Source organism: Pituophis catenifer, unplaced genomic scaffold (assembly GCF_029215685.1).
Source record: "Pituophis catenifer annectens isolate HBS135680 unplaced genomic scaffold, rPitCat1.0.hap2 SCAF_4, whole genome shotgun sequence".
In the NCBI taxonomy this organism is placed as follows: domain Eukaryota; kingdom Metazoa; phylum Chordata; class Lepidosauria; order Squamata; family Colubridae; genus Pituophis; species Pituophis catenifer.
Window position 1 is genome coordinate 94,591,094 of NW_027256884.1, and position 20,636 is coordinate 94,611,729.

Here is a 20,636-nt window from a genome sequence, read left to right on the forward strand (position 1 = left end):
TTTATATTGTCATGATGAAAAGTGCACAGCTGTGCCTATGTAATAACTAGAAGTCAAGCTTAGCATGTTATCTTTAAAACATCATTACCCCTAATGCAGATTAAGAAATGAAACACTAAAACTGCTAATACATACTGAGGTCCCAGAAAATCAATGTTTTATTTTTGAAAAAAGTCAGTTTCATGTATTGATATATTAAAACATGCTGTCATTTAAAATTGCCAATTTTAGGACTCCTGTACAAGGAAAACCTATTCACTAATCTGACCAAATTAAATAAATTCCAATTAAGACACAATTGAAGACTGAGATTTGCAAATAACTCCCATTTAATAATATAAAGTATTAAAATATTTTAATAAAATCTCCTATATAGTAAGATGTACAAATATATTACAAAATATATGTTTTTGGATTTTAATTATCTCAAAAGTAGATAACTTAGGTACCATATTTGTGCAATCTTGCATGACTTACAAAAGTAAATGGAAAAAGGTCTGTTCGTGTTATAATTCGAATTGCTTCAACAGTAGCCTTTGATATTTAGCATAGTCAAGCACAGCTTCATCTGTGTAGTTATTAAAAATATCATTTGGTGCCTAGATATCAGGATTGACCTAAAAGCGGTTAGAAATATAATTATATTTTAAGTATATCTATGTTCAAAGTTCAGTTTCATATTTGTTCCTTGAGAAAAAAAAGTCCTTAGTATTTATGAATAAAATATGATTTTAAAAAAATCTACTCACTTACCTGAGAGTAAGTACCATTAAACTCAATGGGACTGATTTTGGAGTAGAAATGTGTAGGATTGCATTGAAAATATAGCTCAATAGATCAAATAACTTTTCCATTAAAAAAAATTGTAATTCCTTTGCAAATATTTTCAAACCCCAGTGATCTGCAAGAAAGATCTTAATTTTTATTATGAAAAATAGTTATTTTTCATAATAAATATTTGTACACCATTGTTTTTAAAGAAAAGGATATCTTGGATATTTTGGGATTAGAATACTCTGCTTTTATATGTACTATTTTAAAAATAAGGGGTTTAAAGCTTAACTTTTCAAGGCACTGCAAATAATTTTATTGGTACTCAGAACTAAAGCAATTTATTTTTACTGATTTAAGTTTGTCATGGGATTTTATATGTATACTCACTTCAAAAATTATTCAGAAATGCTTTGAACTTCACTATATACTTGCATAGAAGCCTGACAAAAGGACTGCTTAATGAATAACAGATTCTATGCTCAAATTACCTCTGAATTATTTTTATAGCATGCCCTGCCATGATAGCATTTGTATGGATTTCTTAAGACTGCAATTGTTTTATAAAGAAAATTAAGGGCAACTTTTCAGTGTTGATACAATATGAATATAAAGTTATATTCATAGTCTCCTAACTTCAATTTAAATCAAATTTAAATTTAAATTTTAATTCATTTTAAATACAAAAGTAGATTTTAACAAGTGTAACTCATGCAGACCTTAAAAAATGTATGTTTAAAATTTATACACCAGCTGAATTCAGTTAAATTCTAACCATATGAATTTACTATTGAGCCTAAAGCTGCTTTTTGATACCAAATATTGTAGCTCTGTGGATTAGCTAGTTCTTGTTAGGAGTGAATTCTATCTATACATTCATCATGATCAGGTCTTGAAAAACTTTGGTGCATTTGAATGCAGTTTAATTAGGTGAATTTGGAAATATCAGAGACATACTTTAGCCCTTATTGTATGCCTTAAAACATTTATTAAGATACACTGCCCAGCACTGATTTTTTCTTACATTCATCGGTTCCATTTCCAAGGTACAAAATATACCATTGCAAGAAGAGTCAACCTCTATAAATGGATCTATTTTTAATTGATCCAATTTTAATGCACAGCAACATTGAATGTGACTCAAACTAGTTTTATCATACAGAATGGCTTCCTTTGAACATACAGATTCAGAAAGAGGCATGTCCCGTAGGCATTTTTCTCTGGAACAATTGTTTTCAGTCAGCATGAAACCTATTCTGTATACAGCCACCCAGTGAATTTACTTAAGAGTGGCTTTTAGATAACTGGTACTTTGGGGTTTTAAATACAGTTTGTTTGTTTTCTGGATACTAATACTGCACGGCTCCTATCACTTAGTTGTGACCCGTGTGCTTTAATTCTCAGATCATGATTTTCTTTAGTAATTTTAGAGTTCTTTATAATTAAGGCCAAGAAGGGAAAAGCAGGTTGATGCAGAATATTGTAGTGTTCCATCACTACTACTCAAATGGAGAAGTCTTCACACATCATTTGCTCAGGCACCTGCAAAAAAAGAGATTAAGTTGGTTAGTCCTTTGGAGTCTAGTACCATACTGACATTCAGTCATTTATTTTTCCTAAACAAAAGTGAGATCAAAAAAACTAAATGCTTGTTAGAGAATATAAAATGGTAGCTAGTTATCATTTTTTTCTGAAGACTTCATGAAAACCTTGAAACACTGTAGAATAAGTTTCATAATTTTATCTGGTCAAGTAATGATTTCAACAACATTGCACAGTAAGTGCTGTCAAAACTAGCGAAAATTCTATTATCTATAATATAATGCTTTTTCATAATACTACTGGGCTAAGGCAACACTAGATGCTACTATTTACCATTATATGTAATATAATTTTATTACAATTTTTCACCCTATCTTTTTAGAATCCTTTGTCTAACAGTGTTTGTATCCATTTATCTCTTGTTTAACATTTTACTGTTGTACAAATACCTAAAATTATACCTAGTAAAATTGTAAAACTTACTTTCATCATCTGAATCGAATCCAAAAAGTGTCCGACACTTCTTTTGTGCAAGATGACGCTGAAGTGCTTCTGAATTACAGTAGGTGGTCAAACATTTGCTGCATCTTAGTCTCTCTGATTTGCTACACGTTTTGCCTTGCTCTGAATGTGCATCTGCTTTATCAGTCAAAGTTTTTCTTCGTTTTGGCATGCTAATATATCGTTCATCAAGGTAACTCGGAGGCAATGGTCTAATATAAGGCTTTGTTAAAATTAAGCCATATGATGTATTTTCCGTTATCTGATTTGGTTTAGAAAGTGTCTGAGAATCCACAATAGTATTATCTGATATATCTGTACAGTTCTGCAGAACAGGTAGAATAGATCCATTTTCTGTCCTAGTATCGGCACTCGTACTTTCCAAATCAGCATCCAGTGCGGCTGTTGTTTGTTCCAGTTCACCATGCCCATTGACTAGCTGATCATTAAGTTTACAGCTTTCTAAATTTGGCTCCACTTCTTCAGGTATCTTTTGGTCTATTAAGTTCACAACTGTGACAGCACTACCATATGCATTTTCATTCCCATTCTGGATTAGATTATTTACTTTTTTCTCAGTCTGGATATAAGTCTTTGGTTCCAGGGAATCTTTCCTTGCTTTCCAAGTGGGAATTGGCAAGTCCATTACAGCCTCCTTTTCACCACAATCATCTGCTATTTCTTGAATACCACACTCAGATTCCGAAACAACTGAAGAAATATTTTCACTGACTTCAGAAGGATTTGCTTTGTTTAAATAATGTTGAGCTTCATGCTCATATAACAACGAAATGTCATCAAAAACTTTACAGCACTCTGCAAAGTTACACTGAGCTTTAAACTCTGTATGACTTTTCATATGTTCTGCAAGCTCAGTGGACAGCTTAAATCTTTGATTACAGTTAAAATGCAAACAGAAATATACATTTGGATAAACATGTTGTTTCAGATGATCAATAAAATGATGAGAATCCAAAAATTTTCTCTGACAAAACCTACATTTTCCATTATTCCATTTCATTATATGCTCTTGCACATTCAGATCAGAAGGATGGGCCTTGCGTGCATGCTTATTCAAAAACCGTATTTTTTTAAAGACTCTAATACATCCATCCGCAGGACACTTGAAATTACTTGTTTGATCCAAATCATTTTGAGGAAAGATCACACCATTTACCTTGTGAAGTATAGGGAGTTCTCTATTCAGGCTGTTTTCTGGTGATCCTTCTTTAATTTCCACCTCAGGAATATTATTTGAATCATTATCACAACTACCATTTTCAACAACATCATCCTGGCTACTAACATGATTTTTGGTTACATCCAGTGCAAGTTCAGAATTCTGCATATCCTGATTAGTACTTGGAATGACTAGCTCCACTTCATTTTCTTTAGTACTCTCTAAGTCCCCATTTTGAAGGGGAACATCAGCACTAGAACAATTCATTTCATTTACAATAAGAGTTTCTTTATCAACAGAAGTTGCAGTCAGATGATGCAGTGTCATTTTCTTGATGTGATTCTTTAAGTGCTTAAGCATTATACTTTTTTGTCTGAATTTTCTACAACACATTACACATGAGAAACTGCCCTTTTTCTGATGAGCCTGGGCATGCCTGACAATATGACCACCAACAAATTCTCTGTTACATAATATGCAGCGATGTTTTGGTACATTGTGATCAGTTTTAGATGAATTAAGAACTACATGGTTCTTTTTGCAATTACCATCATTTTCCAATTGTGCTTCAGAAGTATCTTCACGGCCCAGTTCTCCATTGTTTATCTCAGGTATACAAGATTGATCACCCCGCAGTCCTCGACGTGTCTTTGATGTATTTGCAGAAGAAAGCTCACGTGGACGTTCAGTCAGTTCAACTGAGGCTTTATCTCTTAGCAGAGCTAAACAGTTCTGTTTGATCATCAAAAAATTCCAAAATTCTGGATCAAAAAACAATCCCTTTTTCAAAATTGGGAGCAACTCAAAACGTACACGATTCTGAACTGAACTTATCTGTTCGTTGTATTCTTCATCTGTACATTTATATAGCTGTTCAATAGTATAATAGGACTCCAAGGTGCGCTCAAGAAAAAATATAGAAAGAGCACATATTCGCACTATTTCTAAGTCATTTGGCAAAAAGTGAGCAATGGTTTTGTATATCAAACATTTCATTTTTGGATCATCGTGAAGATCTAGCTGAAGAGCACTTCCACATATCTCTACACAAATCTGTAGACCTTCCTTGCCAATCTGTAAGAAAGAAAGGAAAGGTAGAATAAATTCAGAATACTGAGAGTCTTCTGCATTTCCTTTTCCAGAGAGCTCATGATATCTCAAAATTATAGCTCCGTGATACCACAAATGGTTCCAAAGTTAAAATTCCCAGTATCTTTAAGGAGAAACTGGATATAAAACAAAACAATCCAAACCCTAATATACAGGAGAACTGGTGAAGAGATGTAAATATTCTTAAAAGTATTGTATTGTGTCAATGTAGAAAAGTGACAATATTGCAAAAAATTTTTAAAGGTACATTCATTTTAAACTGTTACCATTGTACATTATATTTTCCTATAATATAGGAAATACTAATGCTCTGATGGTCATTTCAAAAAATCCTTTCTTAGTGAGCACTTAGAAGCCAAGAGGAATATACATAGCAAATTTCAAGTTTGTAGGCTTTACGGTTCTGGAGATTTCGTGATTAATGCGTGAGTGGTTTTCACTTATATATATATAGATTAGAATAAGTTCATTCAGTTGAGTCAAACCAGTTCATGAATGGAAGCTCTTCCAATTTTGGAAGACTAAATTTTGATCAATTTTTCTAAATACAGTTATATCTTTTAAAATACAAGGACAAAGCATAATTTCTAAATTAAGGTTCAGGCAAGAGCATAAACAAAATACTCCTTTTCAAATGATTAAAATAATGCAAAGACTTGCAAAGTTGTTTTGGAAAGTGCTCAAAGTACCTTCACATCAAAATATCTAGAAAACTGGCAATTCATGAATACACAAATGGAAAAATTGGGAGCAGTTTCCAAAGCAGCTGCATGAGCCATATAAAAAGATTGTTGTTTCAATGTTCCTGTGTGCTGCAGATCCCTTCATTCAAATGCTTTAATAATTAAAAAAATATTCTTTTGCAAGAAAATGCAATGACTTTCTTTTACATATTGCATAAAACAATTATGGAACTTTTAAACTAATATACATTAATTATAGTTTGTAAAATGTAAAAAGAAAAACGTCATGATTACAACCATTTTTTTAAGTATATGTTGAACTAGCCCTACTAACATTGGTCTGTATTAGAACTGTACACAGCACATTTTATTCTTGCCCTATAATAAAACTTCAAAACACAAACTCCATAAGGGTACTATTTGCTGTTCTCCTATGCAGATGTGCAAATAAAATATTTTAGATAATATTAATATATTCTTTCTTAACAAAATATTTAACTATATAACAACATAACATACAATATTTAATATTGGTACTTTTAAAACATATCTGAGGCAAATGCTATTACTTACTTCATCCCTAATGACTTTCATGAAAGGGAAAATAACTTGCAAATTTGTGGCTATCCTTAAAAGATGGTAGCATTGATCTACAAATACTTGCTTTGACGGGTTAGACCTAAGCTGCAGTTTACTCCAAATAAAGATCAGCTCCCTGTAAAACAAAATGAAGCTTATTATTTTAGGAACCAACATACCAATCATATGCTATTTATCATGTTAAAATCTATGGTAAATATAATTCAGTGTTATAAAAATAATGACATAATTTGTGTCATTTGCATAATGGTACTATTATGCAAATCAACTTGGAAATGCAATCTCCGATTCAATGGCTATTTATTAAAACCAGCCACATCCTCCAATTAGTGTATTAAAATAAATTTTCACTGTATGCAAATTCTACATATGGACGTATGTAGTATTATCAATATATTTATATTATTCAAAAAGCTATTTGAGAGAAGTCATAAATAAGTGGTTGAACCTAATTTGTCTGCAGACCTAAGATTCAATTTGCAGCATCTATAAATGTAATAGGAAAACTATGAATCTCTAGAGCCTTTACCAATCTATGTGACATTTAGAGTAGTCAGGTTAAATATAAGGCACTTTTGCATTCTCTTAGATAATTCTCCATTTTTTATTTTTTAACAATTAAAATTGTTTAAAATTAAAATGTAAGAAATTTTGATCAAGTTTCATAAAAGCACTAGCCATAAATGAGAAGTTGTAAAGAAATTAACTTGGAAAAAAATTAAGTTACGTTCAAGTTGTCAGTTAAGTAAATCAGTAAAATAAGCCAATATTTTTAAGTAATTGATAACAATACAAAAATATTCAATACTTAACTTTTACTAATATATTGAATTGATGGATTTTATAGTCAATGAAATTGCATCCAAGCATTATTTATTCTTAATAATTAATTAGGCTTTGGTCATTCCTTTATAATTTACTCGTAATTTACTTTTATTATAACACTAGTGTAAAGCAGTATTATTGAAAGAAAAGATTTACCAGATGTAATACATATCCCCTTTTTTGAGCTGCGGAATAAGAAACAATTCACAAAGATTCAATGCTACAGCAATCTTCCCTTCTTTTGCAATGTTGCAGATGATTTCAATGCCATTCTTGCAGTCAGTCCTCAGCAAATGCTATGCAATCAAAATGAGATAACTCAGGCAAGTGTAGGAAGAAAGAGGCTAACCTTTTACAATAATTGAAATTCCTAGCTCCTATTACTAGTTCTATTACCCAATATAGGAAGCTAATAACACAGGGGAAGAGAAATATATACAATAACAAGAATTTAAATACGGCATATTTGGTTTTTTATTAATTTGAACGGAATAGTTAGTGCTACTCTTATTTTTCATGACCAAATTTGCCAATACATTACTTGTTACTTGGCAATTTTAGAGCAGGGTTAATGAAATGCTAATACTAGGAAATAGTTGTACAATATTCAAAAAATAATATATACAGAGTTGTGATTAATCTATATAGTCATAATACAGGAATGATTTTTTTTTTTTAAAAAGATGGTCATTTATTTTGCTTAATATGAATTAGAATACTATTCCTTATCAAGACATATCATAAAACTGCATTAAAGCTGACAAACTGTACCTCTTGGAGTAGGTGATCTTCTAGCGGCGACATATAAAGACACATGAAAAATGCTTGATGGAAGTAAAGGCCTTTGCTAATATTAGGATGATTCATGCAAGCTTTGATAAGAGCCATTGCCTCTGGGATGCGTTCACAGGCAATAAGATATCTGGCACGTAATTCAAAGAACAGTGGATTTTCAGAGCTTAAATATTTGTTAACTGGTAAAAGAAAACAAATAATTCCGTTATAAAATATTAACAGTAGGTTATATTAAATCAGGTTTACAAAATATTGGAAACATTCTATTAAACTTATTAGAATTAAAAAGTGGATAATCTATGGAGGTTCTTTTTAAAAACATGGATAAGAGAATGGGGCCAGTATAAAATTACTATGACAGCAATGCAAAAAATTGCAGTTCACTATCTTCCCTTTGTTGCTGCCTCTCCTATCCCAATTGAGTGAGGCCATAAATTTAAGAACTTTTTTTCTGCTTGAAGACTGGGGATGGGGAATTTCAAGACATATCCTAAAGCCGTGATGACGAACCTGTGGCACGCGGAGCCATATTGGTGGGCACGTGAGTGTTGCCCTAGCTCAGATCTAGCATGCATGCGCACACTGGCCAGCTGATTTTTGGGCCTTCTGGGTCCACCGGAAGTGGCAAACGGGCTGTTTCCAGCCTCCAGAGGGCCTCCGGTGGGGTGGGGAAGGCTGTTTTCGCCCTCCCTAGGCTTCTAGAAAGCCTCTGGAGCCTGGGCAGGGCAAAAAACAGACCTACCGTGCCCACCGTGCAATCACATGCCAAAAGCGGGGGGAGCATGGGGGGGTTGCACACGCATGCGTGGGGGGGCAGGGCAAATAGAATTATGGGTGTGGGCATGTGTGCGCGCAACTATCCTGCACTCCCCCAGCTTTTGGCACGCAATGGCAAAAAGGTTAGCCATCACTGTCCTAAAGAGAGCCATTTCACCCATTATAAGTCCTACAACTTCCTTCCAAAATATTCTCTGGACCCATTCCTCTTGGAAACATGTAAATCCTAATGTTTGTTGTGCAATCTTCTTCTACAATAATAACAAATAGCATTTCTTTAACACTGCTCCTAAATATGCACACATAATTTAATCCTTGAAACTATTTAATTAAGACCATACTTTAAATTAGAATGCTGGAATATTGTTCAGTGAGTTCATACTATATTCTTATGACAGTAACACGACATTTTACTTGAGAACATATCTGCAATTGCAATAAAATGATTTATTATGTGCCATCAAGTCAGCTTGACTCTTGGCAAGCTGATAAATTTTGTCCATGATATAACAAGATGCACACATAAAATTATTCTTTAATCCTGTGCCCATCTCAGGACCAATAACTATAAAATCAATACAAATTGTTTTCCATGCATAAGAATAATCTCAAAATCCAGAATATATTGTACATTAAATTTTCTTATCTTTCAGCCCAACTTTAGTCTCTAATTGAATTAGTTCTATCCTGTGATTAAGAAATACATTACAACATTCACCGTCTGGAAACAATTATAAAGAAATGAAATAAAAATTTCCTACATTTAACATTAATTTAAATTATGCTATTTTCAATATATATGAAAATGATTTGTACCTAATTCCTGAGAAGCCGGTCTTCCTTTAAGAACAGCTTGTAATACAGGATCCTCCCAAGGTCCACCGTCTCTGCTAATTCGAGTCACCAATTCTAAGTTAACATTTCTATATCTGCTGAGTCGATTCTGGCAATCCTATGGAGGAATAAGTAGTGAACATTAAAGTACTTAGAATGTACCTGGGAATGTATCAGTATACTGCATATACTTCTTAGTTTTTAGAGTATGAGCAGTAGTACACAGGAGATAAAAGCAAAGATTTTTAGCATAAAGTTAGGGGTTCCAACTGCACTAATTGCATATTTGCCAAAATGTGCCAAAACTGACTGGCACTATACTTTTTTATTATTTATCCCAAAGGAAATGTTTTAAAAATGAAAGGCTGAAGAGAATAAACTAAGAATTCAGTAAAATTAACAGAACTGAAAATGTAACTGATGAACTAATTTGGAATATAATTATCTGTTCACAATAATATAAAGTCTCAGCTGCCATTCTTTAGCTGGTGTTGGCCTTCATATTGATCAACGTCTTCTCAAAAACCTAGGATGTCATTATCTACATTTGCAGATCCATGCAATGTGGCCTTTTACAATTGACAGATGGAAATTTTTGTCAATTCGCAGATTTTGTAAGTGCTGTCCAAGTATTTTTGGTATGGCACCCAGTGTATTAATAATCACTGAGATCACCATGGCTAATTTATACTATCATCTTTCAAATTTTGATTTTAGATCTTGATACTTTGTGATCTCTCAAAAAAAAAAGTTCCTATTCCTCTACCCTCTGCTATTGCCACATCAGTTAGCCACACTTTCTTCTTTTCAACCCAAAATTTTAAAAAGTATAAATGTTGCCTAATATTTTTTCAAGTTTCTCTTCAATTACATTTATTGCTTCTTCCAAGCATTCACGTAGCAGCACAGTGGTCCTTCCTTCCTTCCTTCCTTCCTTCCTTCTTTTCCAGCAGACAAATAAATGATTACTGCTGGGTGAAGAAGGGAGTGAGGGATTGTGATGCTGGCTGGGAGACTGTCACAGAACATGAAAACACAGCAGCACAGAGGCAGTCAGCAGCATGAAGCACAACTTCCCCAAAATTTATTCCCTTGGGAGTCATGGCTCCCAAATTTTGGACACATCCTGTATATGTTAGCCATTTAAGGTACCTTGCTTCAAAAACTATTGTCCTATAACACACCATTTCATCCAGTTTAAGACCATGACAATGAGAGTTTTATATAGATATCACAAATATCTATATAATAATAGATATCACAAATATCTATATAATAATAGATATCACAAATAAGCAGTACTTTAAAAATAGTCTATTAGGAGCTAAGCCAAAGGCTACTGAAAATTTCAACAGGGAAGACCATTATAGGAAAAATGTTTATGAATTTAGTTGGCAAGGATTATGTAGCTTTGCTCCTTACTAATTAACATTTTCTCAACTGCCATTAGAAATTTATGGAACGTCCGCAGAGTGCAAGGAAAAGAGATGAATTGATACAATAACAGATTCTAAAGTCACAAACTGATTCCTACATGAATTTGATATTAACAATTAATCATGTTATTTATATACAATTTACAGCATTATACATTGACTCAGAATTTCATACGTAAATTTTAAGTTATTTAGAAACTGAATTTTCCTTTTTTATAAAGTTCCTTATCCAAGTAGTTTGTGACACCACAGCAACTGGAACCAAAACTTCCTGTCACTAAGCAGTACTGTCAGAAAACGTGATCACATTGCTTAGCAACAGTAATCCCTGCAGTTCCATTTGCTGTTGCTAACTCAATCCCATGGTCTTTAGGCAAGGGAATTTCCTGCTGCATCAAGGTCAATGGGGAAAGCCAGCAGGAAGTTGCAATTCTCAGACCTACAGGCAAGTTAACAGCTTCTGCTGGATCAGGGAGGAAGGAAGGGGATAGGTGGGGTGTGTACACAATAGGTACTACACAGTGCATGTAAAGATCTGTGAAAAGTGTTATAGAGGTAGGTGGGTGAGGGTGCAGGAGGGGTTGCACTAGAGGCACTAAATGAGTCAGGGAGGATTTGTGATAGGCACTGCATAGGTCAGGGAATGTGCACAGGGCTGTCCAAGTGACCAGTGCAATGCAAGTTCAAAGAGGCTGGGGGAGGATGCACAAGTAGGAGAGTTACCCCAGCAACTTGCAGTCTTCTCTGCTGGCTTCCCCTTTGATTTTCAGGAGAAACTGGCATGGAAGATTACAAATGGCACTCATGTGATCATTGGGCACTTGGGAACCAGTTATAAGTATGAATGGATTGCCAAGCATTCAGATCACAATCATGTGACCAAGGGGGTGCTGGAATGGTCGAACTTTGAGAATCAACTATATAACTACCATTCATTCAGTGCTGTCAAAACTCTGAATGGTCACTAAACAAATGATCATAAATCAAGGACTACTTGTAAATTGGTAGCATTATGCTTATTAACACTTAATTATTTGGACACTAGCAAATTACCTGAATTGACCCAAGAATGTTTTTTAAAGGATCTTCATAGAATTCATCTTTTCCAAAGAATAGCAACAGTTCAAAAAAGCTCCTATAAATCAAAGCAACTTGAAGTTAAAAAGAAATAAGCAGAGCAAGCATATTATGTCACAAGTTTAAATAAAGAGTTTTTAATGAAGAAGCAATGTTAACAAAGTCCTGTGGATTCTCTATCAGGCAAGCTCATTTAATTCTACTACACCCTAGAAAGTTATTGACAGGGTAAAATATTGGAGCAATATTCTTCCTAATACAATAATGAAGTGGTATGTTACATTATATATTAGCGGAATTTTTAGTGTACTATACTCTATACAAACTTCCATATCATGGAATTGAAGAAATACTTTATTAAGGACCACTACAACCTAAAATTTCTAATCCAAATAAAGGTTACAGATTCAAGAGGATTTAAATGATGAACCAACATCATTTGGTGCTAATTCTTCTATCTCCATACAGAAAGCAAGTTTTTTTCAGTAAACACTGCATTTTTTTCAGTTTTTGCTCACATGCATATTATGCGACAATGGCTTTTTTTATATACTTGGAAAACAATGACAACAATCTTCTTCCCAAAGCTTAAAAAATTATCCTTGAAGATTAATTTTTCAAATTATCCTATAGTTTCCAAAAGTTAAAAAATTTACAATAGGAAGAGCATGGTCTACTTACAAGGCTAGGCTACTTAGCACATACTGTACATGTTCACATTCATCTGGAAAAGAAACACATGCAGATGTGAAACAACAGAGAGCTGTCTGGAGTACTTGAAGCTGTGGCAGAGGAACCTGCCATCTTCCAGCATAATCTTCAACAACCTGTTTGCAGAGAAAACAGTACGCATTAAACTTGATCTGAAACAGCATATAAGCAGGAATATAGCTTGCTGTTATATTCTACAGCTAGGCAATTTTTCTTTGTAACCTCATTACAATTAGAAAATCAAAGTATACTGTTACCAAGATAAGACAAACAGTTTGATGAATCAAGATTAACCCTATTTTATGGCTTGAGACAACATAAGACACAAGTAAGTTGTTTTCATATAAAAAAAAGATTAAGATTTTGAGTCTTTAGTCCATAATTGCTTTTTTATGTTTTTCAAAAAAGAACAGGCATATAGAATGTAAATAAATCATACAATTATCACCCACAATGTCTGATATAGGTGATAATGAGTGATAAGAAACATAGTAATGCAAGAGGATAGGATGTTTAAACAGTACACAAGAAAATAAATCCATTTATTATCTATTCCCTTTTTGACCACTTATCCTAACATTTCTCTATCATTATCCACATATAATGCATCCCACTCTCAGCTCATCAACTTTTTAACCTTAATTTGTATTAACAGTTGAAAGTCTTCTGTTTTCTTTGCATATTTATGTATTCAATTCCTCCAAGATTAGCTGTCAGATTCTGGCTTCCAGCTTTGTTAAAAAAGTGAACAAGATGCTCAGTATTATACCTTAATAATTCTTAAAGGGGTATATTTAAGTATATGCCTTGCACAGAGTTAGCATGCGAGAGCTTTTCCAATAATCAGGAATTCATAATTTATAGTAATTTTTATATGGTTATATTTCAAGATTTATAATCAACAGAATTATTATTTCACTCCAGAACTATCACATTCAAAATAATAGAAGACAAATTCTGAAAGTACAGTCCATGTACAAGAACAGTAACCTGTTTTATTTTAGTACCTTAAAACATCTCATTATAGCAGATTATCATACTTCCATCATTTTGACTTTCGAAGATTACATTCTGAAACTGTCTTTGAAGGACAGTGTCTGATTTATTTACAAAAAAAGCTAAACTTAATTGTCTAGTAAGATGTAATGGTAACTTTTAAACTAGCTGATTTCCTTTAAAAAAAACTAAATATACAGTATTTCTACAGCTACACCGATTAAAAGTTGTGGCAGAAAGACTGTACATCATATTTATATTATGTAGAGAAAATGTAAATACCTAAGATTATTTGAACCAATATATAATGAAGATATATAAATAGAACTGTTAGTGAAGTACATTAAATAAAACTACATAAAAGAAAGTTTTAAAGCCTGCTCTCTAGGATACCTTCTTAAACTATATACAAAATCAAGTAACTTAAAAGAACTGCTATTTCAGTAAGGACTGAAACACACCAAGAGTGATTTCCAAATTCCAATAGATTTTCAGAGAGAGAGAAAAGGAATCCTTGATACAGCTAACAGAAGTACTGAGAACGCAATTCCTTACTATTCTACAAATAGTCCTCGCTTACCAATTGCTTGTTTAACAACCAAAGTTACATTGAAAAAGAAGCTTTAAGACTAGTTTCAAAGTTGCAATCACTGTAACATCCTGCAATCACATGATCACAGTTCAGATGCTTGGCAACCAGCATGCATTTATAACAGTCACAATATCTGGAAGCCATATGATCACAACTTACAATCTTCACAGCCAGTTTCCAACAAGCAAAGTCAACGGGGAAATCAGAAGTCACATGTTGCAGTCACATGTTGTTGCACTTAACAACCACAGGTGATTTGTTTAATGACTGCAGGCAGAAGTGATATTGTAAGTTGGCACAGTCTCATATTTACGAACATGTTGCTTAGTGATAGAATTGCCATTCCCATTTGCAATGGCTAAATGAGGATTTGCTATCCTTATTTCTTCCCCCAAGAAAACAATTTGTGCTATAGAAATGTATTTCTACTTTTGTTAAAAGGAAAATAATACTTTGTAGCACCATTCCATGGCTGAGAAATAATAGAAAATTTACAATTCAAAACATTCATAATTTAAGGTGGCCTGTTAGCCCTCTGGTTTAGATAAAACACAGCATCTACTCAGAAACAAGATACGTAGAACAATTGCTATAAGGATTTTTGCCTCAGTATCAACATGCTACTAGCTGTTATGATTGGTTGTACAGTTAGCCAGAAGTTTAGATTAGACCCAGCATTTTTATCCATCTATTGAGTCCTTCCCAATGACCTGGGATAGGTAGATATTGTTGCTTGATAGTATTAAAGATACTGTCACAATTTGTAAGCTGGTCCAAGTAATACTGCCTTTTGCAACTGACTGATATTTTTCAATGTTGTGGATGTTCAAGTGGTGCTCCAGATGTTTTTGAATTATTATTAGGACCAGTCTCAGTCAGCTAGAAGTTTAGACTGCTTTGGCATTTTAATCCATCTATAGAATCATATTTTTATCCCATTTTAAATATATATAGATATATAGATATAGATATAGATACAGATATAGATATATATTTGATCAACTCAAGGTGATAAATATATTTAAACATATTTAATACTCCTGCTTCCTATTTCCTACAACAGTGTAAGGTATCTAGCTGAGAAAGTTACCCAGGTGGCTTTCATGCCTAAGAAAGGCCTAGAATTCATCATCTCCTGATATATTGGTATAATAGGGGGAAAAAACTACAAAGAAAAATGCCCATAAAAGTATGATTTAAGAATCAAATTTTATAAAAAGTTAAGTGTCCCAAAATTAAAAACCAGCTCCTAATCATAATCCTACATATATTAATCAATGTGACAGATTTGCCACATAGCATTATATTGCAATACATAAATCAAAGCTTGGAGTATGTACTTACACTGTAACCAAACCAAATAGTTAAAACTAAATCACAAGAAATAAAAGAAATACTGCTTGTGCTTGCACTGTGTAGGAAAGGATCCATTCAATTGAAAAAGCTGTCAAATGTCAATAGATGTATATAACGTCAGACTTCTCTCCAACGTGCTGACAATTACACCTGTTTCTCCAATTTAAATGTCCAATTGAAATATTACATTTATCTTTACTCCCCGAGTTATAGTGAGAAATTGGGATGTCACATCTTCACCTTCAAACCATTAAAAAACTACTTATTCATAAGATTACAGTATGAGTACACCTATTATAATGTCAATTCAAAGTTAGCAAGTCATTCACATAAAATGCTCTCCATATTGCACCTTCCTTTGGAAGGTAAAACAGCCTGATTAGAGAGGCACATCACTGTCAAATTAAAAACAAATGATTAATATAAAATAGAAAGATCAGAAAGGTAGTTAAACGTAATGCCACTCAAATCTAAATACATTATCTGTATGTACACACAAAATCAGTTTGCTAAATAAACCACAAAGGCTGATTATTACACTTTTTGCTAAGTCAAGTTCAAAAAGACATGATTATGAGTGGTGAATTAACCCTAAATCTTAATTCTTATTTTTTGTTTTGCTGACACCAAAATATAACAGATTTTGTGTTCTGAACACAACAGATAGTTCTATATTATATTATAATCACTATAACATTGATTTCAAAATTGTGATACATGATTTGTAGGAACTGGCTTTTGTCTCTTTTCTTGTATTAAACTGATATAATGTAGCGTAATCAGGATCTCAAAACAAATTTTAAAAGCCTGTTGTATGGAAAATGTGTTGGAAATAGGTATTTATGCTTCAGCTCATTTATAGGATAAAGATGATTTTTAAAAATAATTTAAAAATAATTTTCTGCAGTAAAATAAAATATCTGCATAATAGCTTAGTGGTATTATTTACGTTATTTACATTTACAGCATATACTGGCTCACAAACATAGACACACCTTCACCTATTTCAGACTTATTAAATTACATTGCATTTATACAAAAACTTTTTACATGTAATTAAATTAATGCTTTAAACATATTTTACATTGTTCTATAAATGTTCCAGTTAGGAAGAAAATTATTACACATATTAATGCTATTCTGAAACAAGATTCAATAATTTCAGATATAAATATTCCATACCTACAGCATGGAAACTGATACCTGGACAAAGGAAATGGTTCTCCATGTTCTACTTATAACTAAAAGATTCTTCAGAATTAGAAAGATAAATATTTGCCCCAATTTATTAAACACCTTGCAGTTTGTTATTAGCAAGTCATCAATAAATGACTTATCAAGATAAGATTTATAATTATAATAAAATATAGTTACCATTCATTAAAAGTGATGTAGAACTTTTACATTTATATGAAAATTTATTAATATGTACTCTGTATGAAATCATTCTTTTTCAAAATGTTTGCATTCAATTAAGAGACTTTTTTTTAAAAGTCAGGAATAGACAACTGGAATGAAATCTTTATATCGGTGGCATGGAAAATGTAAGAATACTATTGTTATCGAACCTGTTTTTACATTGGATTTTTTTTGTGGATTTTTTTGTGGATTTTCTATTCTGGATATAAAAATACATCCACTATATGCCACAGAAGTAAGCTTCTATCAGATATATACATTAATATTAATACTTCTCACAAGTATTATAAATCCACTTTAACCTATGAAATGTATTTAATATGTTATTTCTAAATCAAAAGTTAATATGAACCACACATCAAACTACATCATATAATTTTCTTCATTTTGTCTAAATGTGACACAGTACTTTAGGGCATAGTTTTGGGTAAATATAGGAAACTGTGGTTTATTTCATAAACTATGGCTAAATGGTTAATTGGGTGTATGAGTCAAGTCATCGCTTTAGTAAAATTTCATTTGAATAACAAACCAAATGTATTTCCTAAAAAAAACATGAAACAATTGTATTTCATCAGACTTATTTTCAGGTAAGGATAGGATTCCACCTAAATAATGTAGAAATGCACAGCATAAAAGTAAAAATCATGTTTAGACAAGTTCAGGTATATTCTAAGTCTCTCAAACATAAACAATTAAACACCATTTAAAAATCATGACAAAGCAATGATATAATCAGAAGATTCTTCATACATCACAGATGCCAAACACTTAAAACATGTGGCTTTTTTTTCTGAATATGTTAAATTCATGTAAATGTGCATGATCTTAATTTTCATTTGGGCCTTTATTCCAACCCCGCCACAAAACTACCTTTAAATTCCCCAAGCCACATTGGGATGAAGTAGAACAAATAGAATCCAAGATCATATAAAACAAAATACCAGCAAAGCAGGGGTGGGTTCTAAATTTTTTTACTACCAGTTCTGTGGGCGTGGCTTATTTTGTGGGTGTGGTTTGATGGTCATGTGACAAACAATTCTTTAGGATTTAGCAGAGGTACTGGTCTACCAGGCTTTTAACTGCTTGCAGAGCTGTACCAGTCTACCCATTTGTTTTTGGAGCGCACTGGCCTATCACCACATTGCCTTTTACTGCTGATCAGTGTAGGGCGGCCCTTTGAAGCGCCGCAGCAAGGGTTTTTTGCCGCTCTGCCACCACCGAGACCATCGGAAACCGCTTTCAGGCAGCTTGGCCTCAATTGCCAATCTACCACCACTGGTAGCAGTTCGGTTCTAGCCAATCAGCTGGGAGTCTTCTTGGCTTCTCAATTTAAAGCTAAGGTGTCTTGTTGTTTTTTTCCTCTTCTTTGTCAAGTGAGCCCTGATTTTTTCCTTTTAGCCAATCAGCTGGGACTCGGAAGGCAGCAAATAGATTGGGGGCAGGGCCAGGCAGAGATGGTATTTACCGGTTCTCCGAACTACTCAAAATTTCCACTATCAGTTCGCAAGAACCGGGGAGAACCGGTAGCAACCCACCACTGCAGCAAAGTAATACATGGCAGGGTTAGAATGAAGTGGTAAACTTAAGTCAACACACCTGTAACAACCAATTGAGATCTTCCCTCCAGCTTCCATCCCATCAGAAAAAAAGACATGAACTGGCAAAATATTAACCTCAGTAGCTTCTTAATGGGAAATCGAACAACTACCGGTAGTAGCAATAAGGCAGCAACTAGGTGATGAACTCCCATTCAAAACAGTGGGCTGTTTTCTCCGCAACCCTCATTCATGCTCAGGTCAACCAAATGCAAAGTTTTAAGACGAGGAGGAGGAGGCGGTCTGGGAAGAACTGAGCCCGTCCCCTAATCCCTTTAAAGAACTACCTTTTTCTTATTGCCTCAACATCAATGCAAATGACCAGCCGTCTACAAAGAACAGGAATCCTTCCATTCCCCACAATCCCGTCAGAGCTGAAGAAGCTTCTTGGATGAGAAACAGAACGTCAAAGGAAAAAAAAAAACAACAAGGAAGTCCAATTGCCTCCTGAAAAAAGCACCTTTGGGACAACCATGAGCTGGATTAACTGAGAATCTCTACAGAGTTTCAACATCAATAATAATAATAATAATAATAATAATAATAATAATAATAATAATAATAATAATAATAATAATAATAATAATAATAATAATATAAAAAAAGATCTCCAGCTCTTAGACCGAGAGGGCCACCAACTCCGGACTTGAGCTTCGGAACGGACCCCTCCCCACACGCCCCTCACTCAGGTAACAGCAAATGGAGCGGCCCACGAGAGGACCGGGGGGGGAGCCTTTTTCTGCACCTCAGGAATCAGCCCCCAATCCCGCCAGACCGTGAGGTAAAAGGAATGGACCAGGACCAGTTTCTAAGCCACCGAAGGGTGACAGTGACAAGGACAAAATGAGAGAGCGCTCGAAGAGCGGAAAACTGACGTCGCGAAAAAAATCAACTCTCCCTCACGGACAGCCGCCTGCGACTGTCCTGCCACTCTCCCTAGAAGGGAGTGAAGAGAAAAAGCAGAAACGAAAGGAAATCGGTTTCCCTCGCCTCGACCGGAGAAAGGGGGAAGCGCCTCCGCGTTATTCTTTTTCCCCCTGCAGCCGCTAGCTCTGCAAAGGGCCGCGACACACAGGGAGGGGAGCCTCCGACGTTTTCGCCGCAGAAGAATCCGTCCGAAATTCCTTGGCGTCCATCGCTCGGCTGTCTTCGCCCCCCAAGTCCCGGAGTGTCAGTCTACAGGGGGCGGGACTAGCCACTCACCTGGCAGAAGCGGTAGCAGTAATACTGGCTGCTCAGGGCAGGAGACAATCCGGCGGGAAGGTGCGGCTCATTAATGGCCTTGAGTTCCTCGCCGAGTCTCTCCGATTCCTGGTCGCTCTCGTCTTCCGCCATGCTGCTCTGGCCGCCCTGCGCGTACCGAGTCCCAGCTCCCTCCCCCGCCCCGATTTGCCGGATGACCCGCCCTCTCGGCCGCGTACTTCAATTCCGGCACCGCCCCCCGCGGTGCCTTGTTAGTGGTGCGCGCGCTTGTCAGTCAAGCGCCGATCCTTCATCCTCTGACCTACAGAACCTTCATTCTAGCGAGCTCCGGTGGTTAAGCCCCTGATTGGCCGAGCTGGATTCCCTGTTCGAAGCTGAACTTTCAGCAGCACTTTTTGATTGGTGGAGAATGTTATCGATAAAATGAGCTAAGCCCCGCCTTTACCCTTGTCGATTGGGCCCACATTTCATCCTTCAAAGTAAACATCTCCGCCCACTCCTTGCCAGTGGGCCACAATAGCAGTACAACTTCCGTTCTTTCCTTCGCATGAGTGGTGGAAAGATTTGTCACTCTCTTCCTCGTGAGCCACACAGAACGGCGTTCACTTTTTCTATCCTCGCACGAGCTGA

General features: G+C 34.7%; 1 protein-coding gene across 1 annotated transcript; it reads right to left on the reverse strand.

The window, feature by feature from the left end:
- Positions 1–1,617: 1,617 nt before the first annotated feature.
- Positions 1,618–20,138, reverse strand: ZNF654 (zinc finger protein 654). Its single transcript, XM_070942701.1, has 9 exons — positions 20,007–20,138; positions 12,813–12,958; positions 12,108–12,189; positions 9,601–9,736; positions 7,984–8,186; positions 7,369–7,508; positions 6,361–6,502; positions 2,797–5,068; positions 1,618–2,313 (listed from the first exon to the last, which is right to left on the reverse strand). Exons 1-9 carry the CDS (start codon positions 20,136–20,138, stop codon positions 2,306–2,308), a joined length of 3,261 nt encoding a protein of 1,086 aa, XP_070798802.1. The 3' UTR covers positions 1,618–2,305.
- Positions 20,139–20,636: the final 498 nt, after the last annotated feature.

Coding starts and splice junctions, on each gene's coding strand:
- ZNF654 (XM_070942701.1), bottom strand. CDS start 20,138: ATGGCGGAAGACGAGAGCGACCAGGAATCGGAGAGACTCGGCGAGGAA. Junction 9,737..12,107: donor ACATTCTTGGGTCAATTCAG/GTAATTTGCTAG, acceptor ATTCCTCCATAG/GATTGCCAGAATCGACTCAG. Junction 8,187..9,600: donor ACCGGCTTCTCAGGAATTAG/GTACAAATCATT, acceptor TTCTTTTACCAG/TTAACAAATATTTAAGCTCT.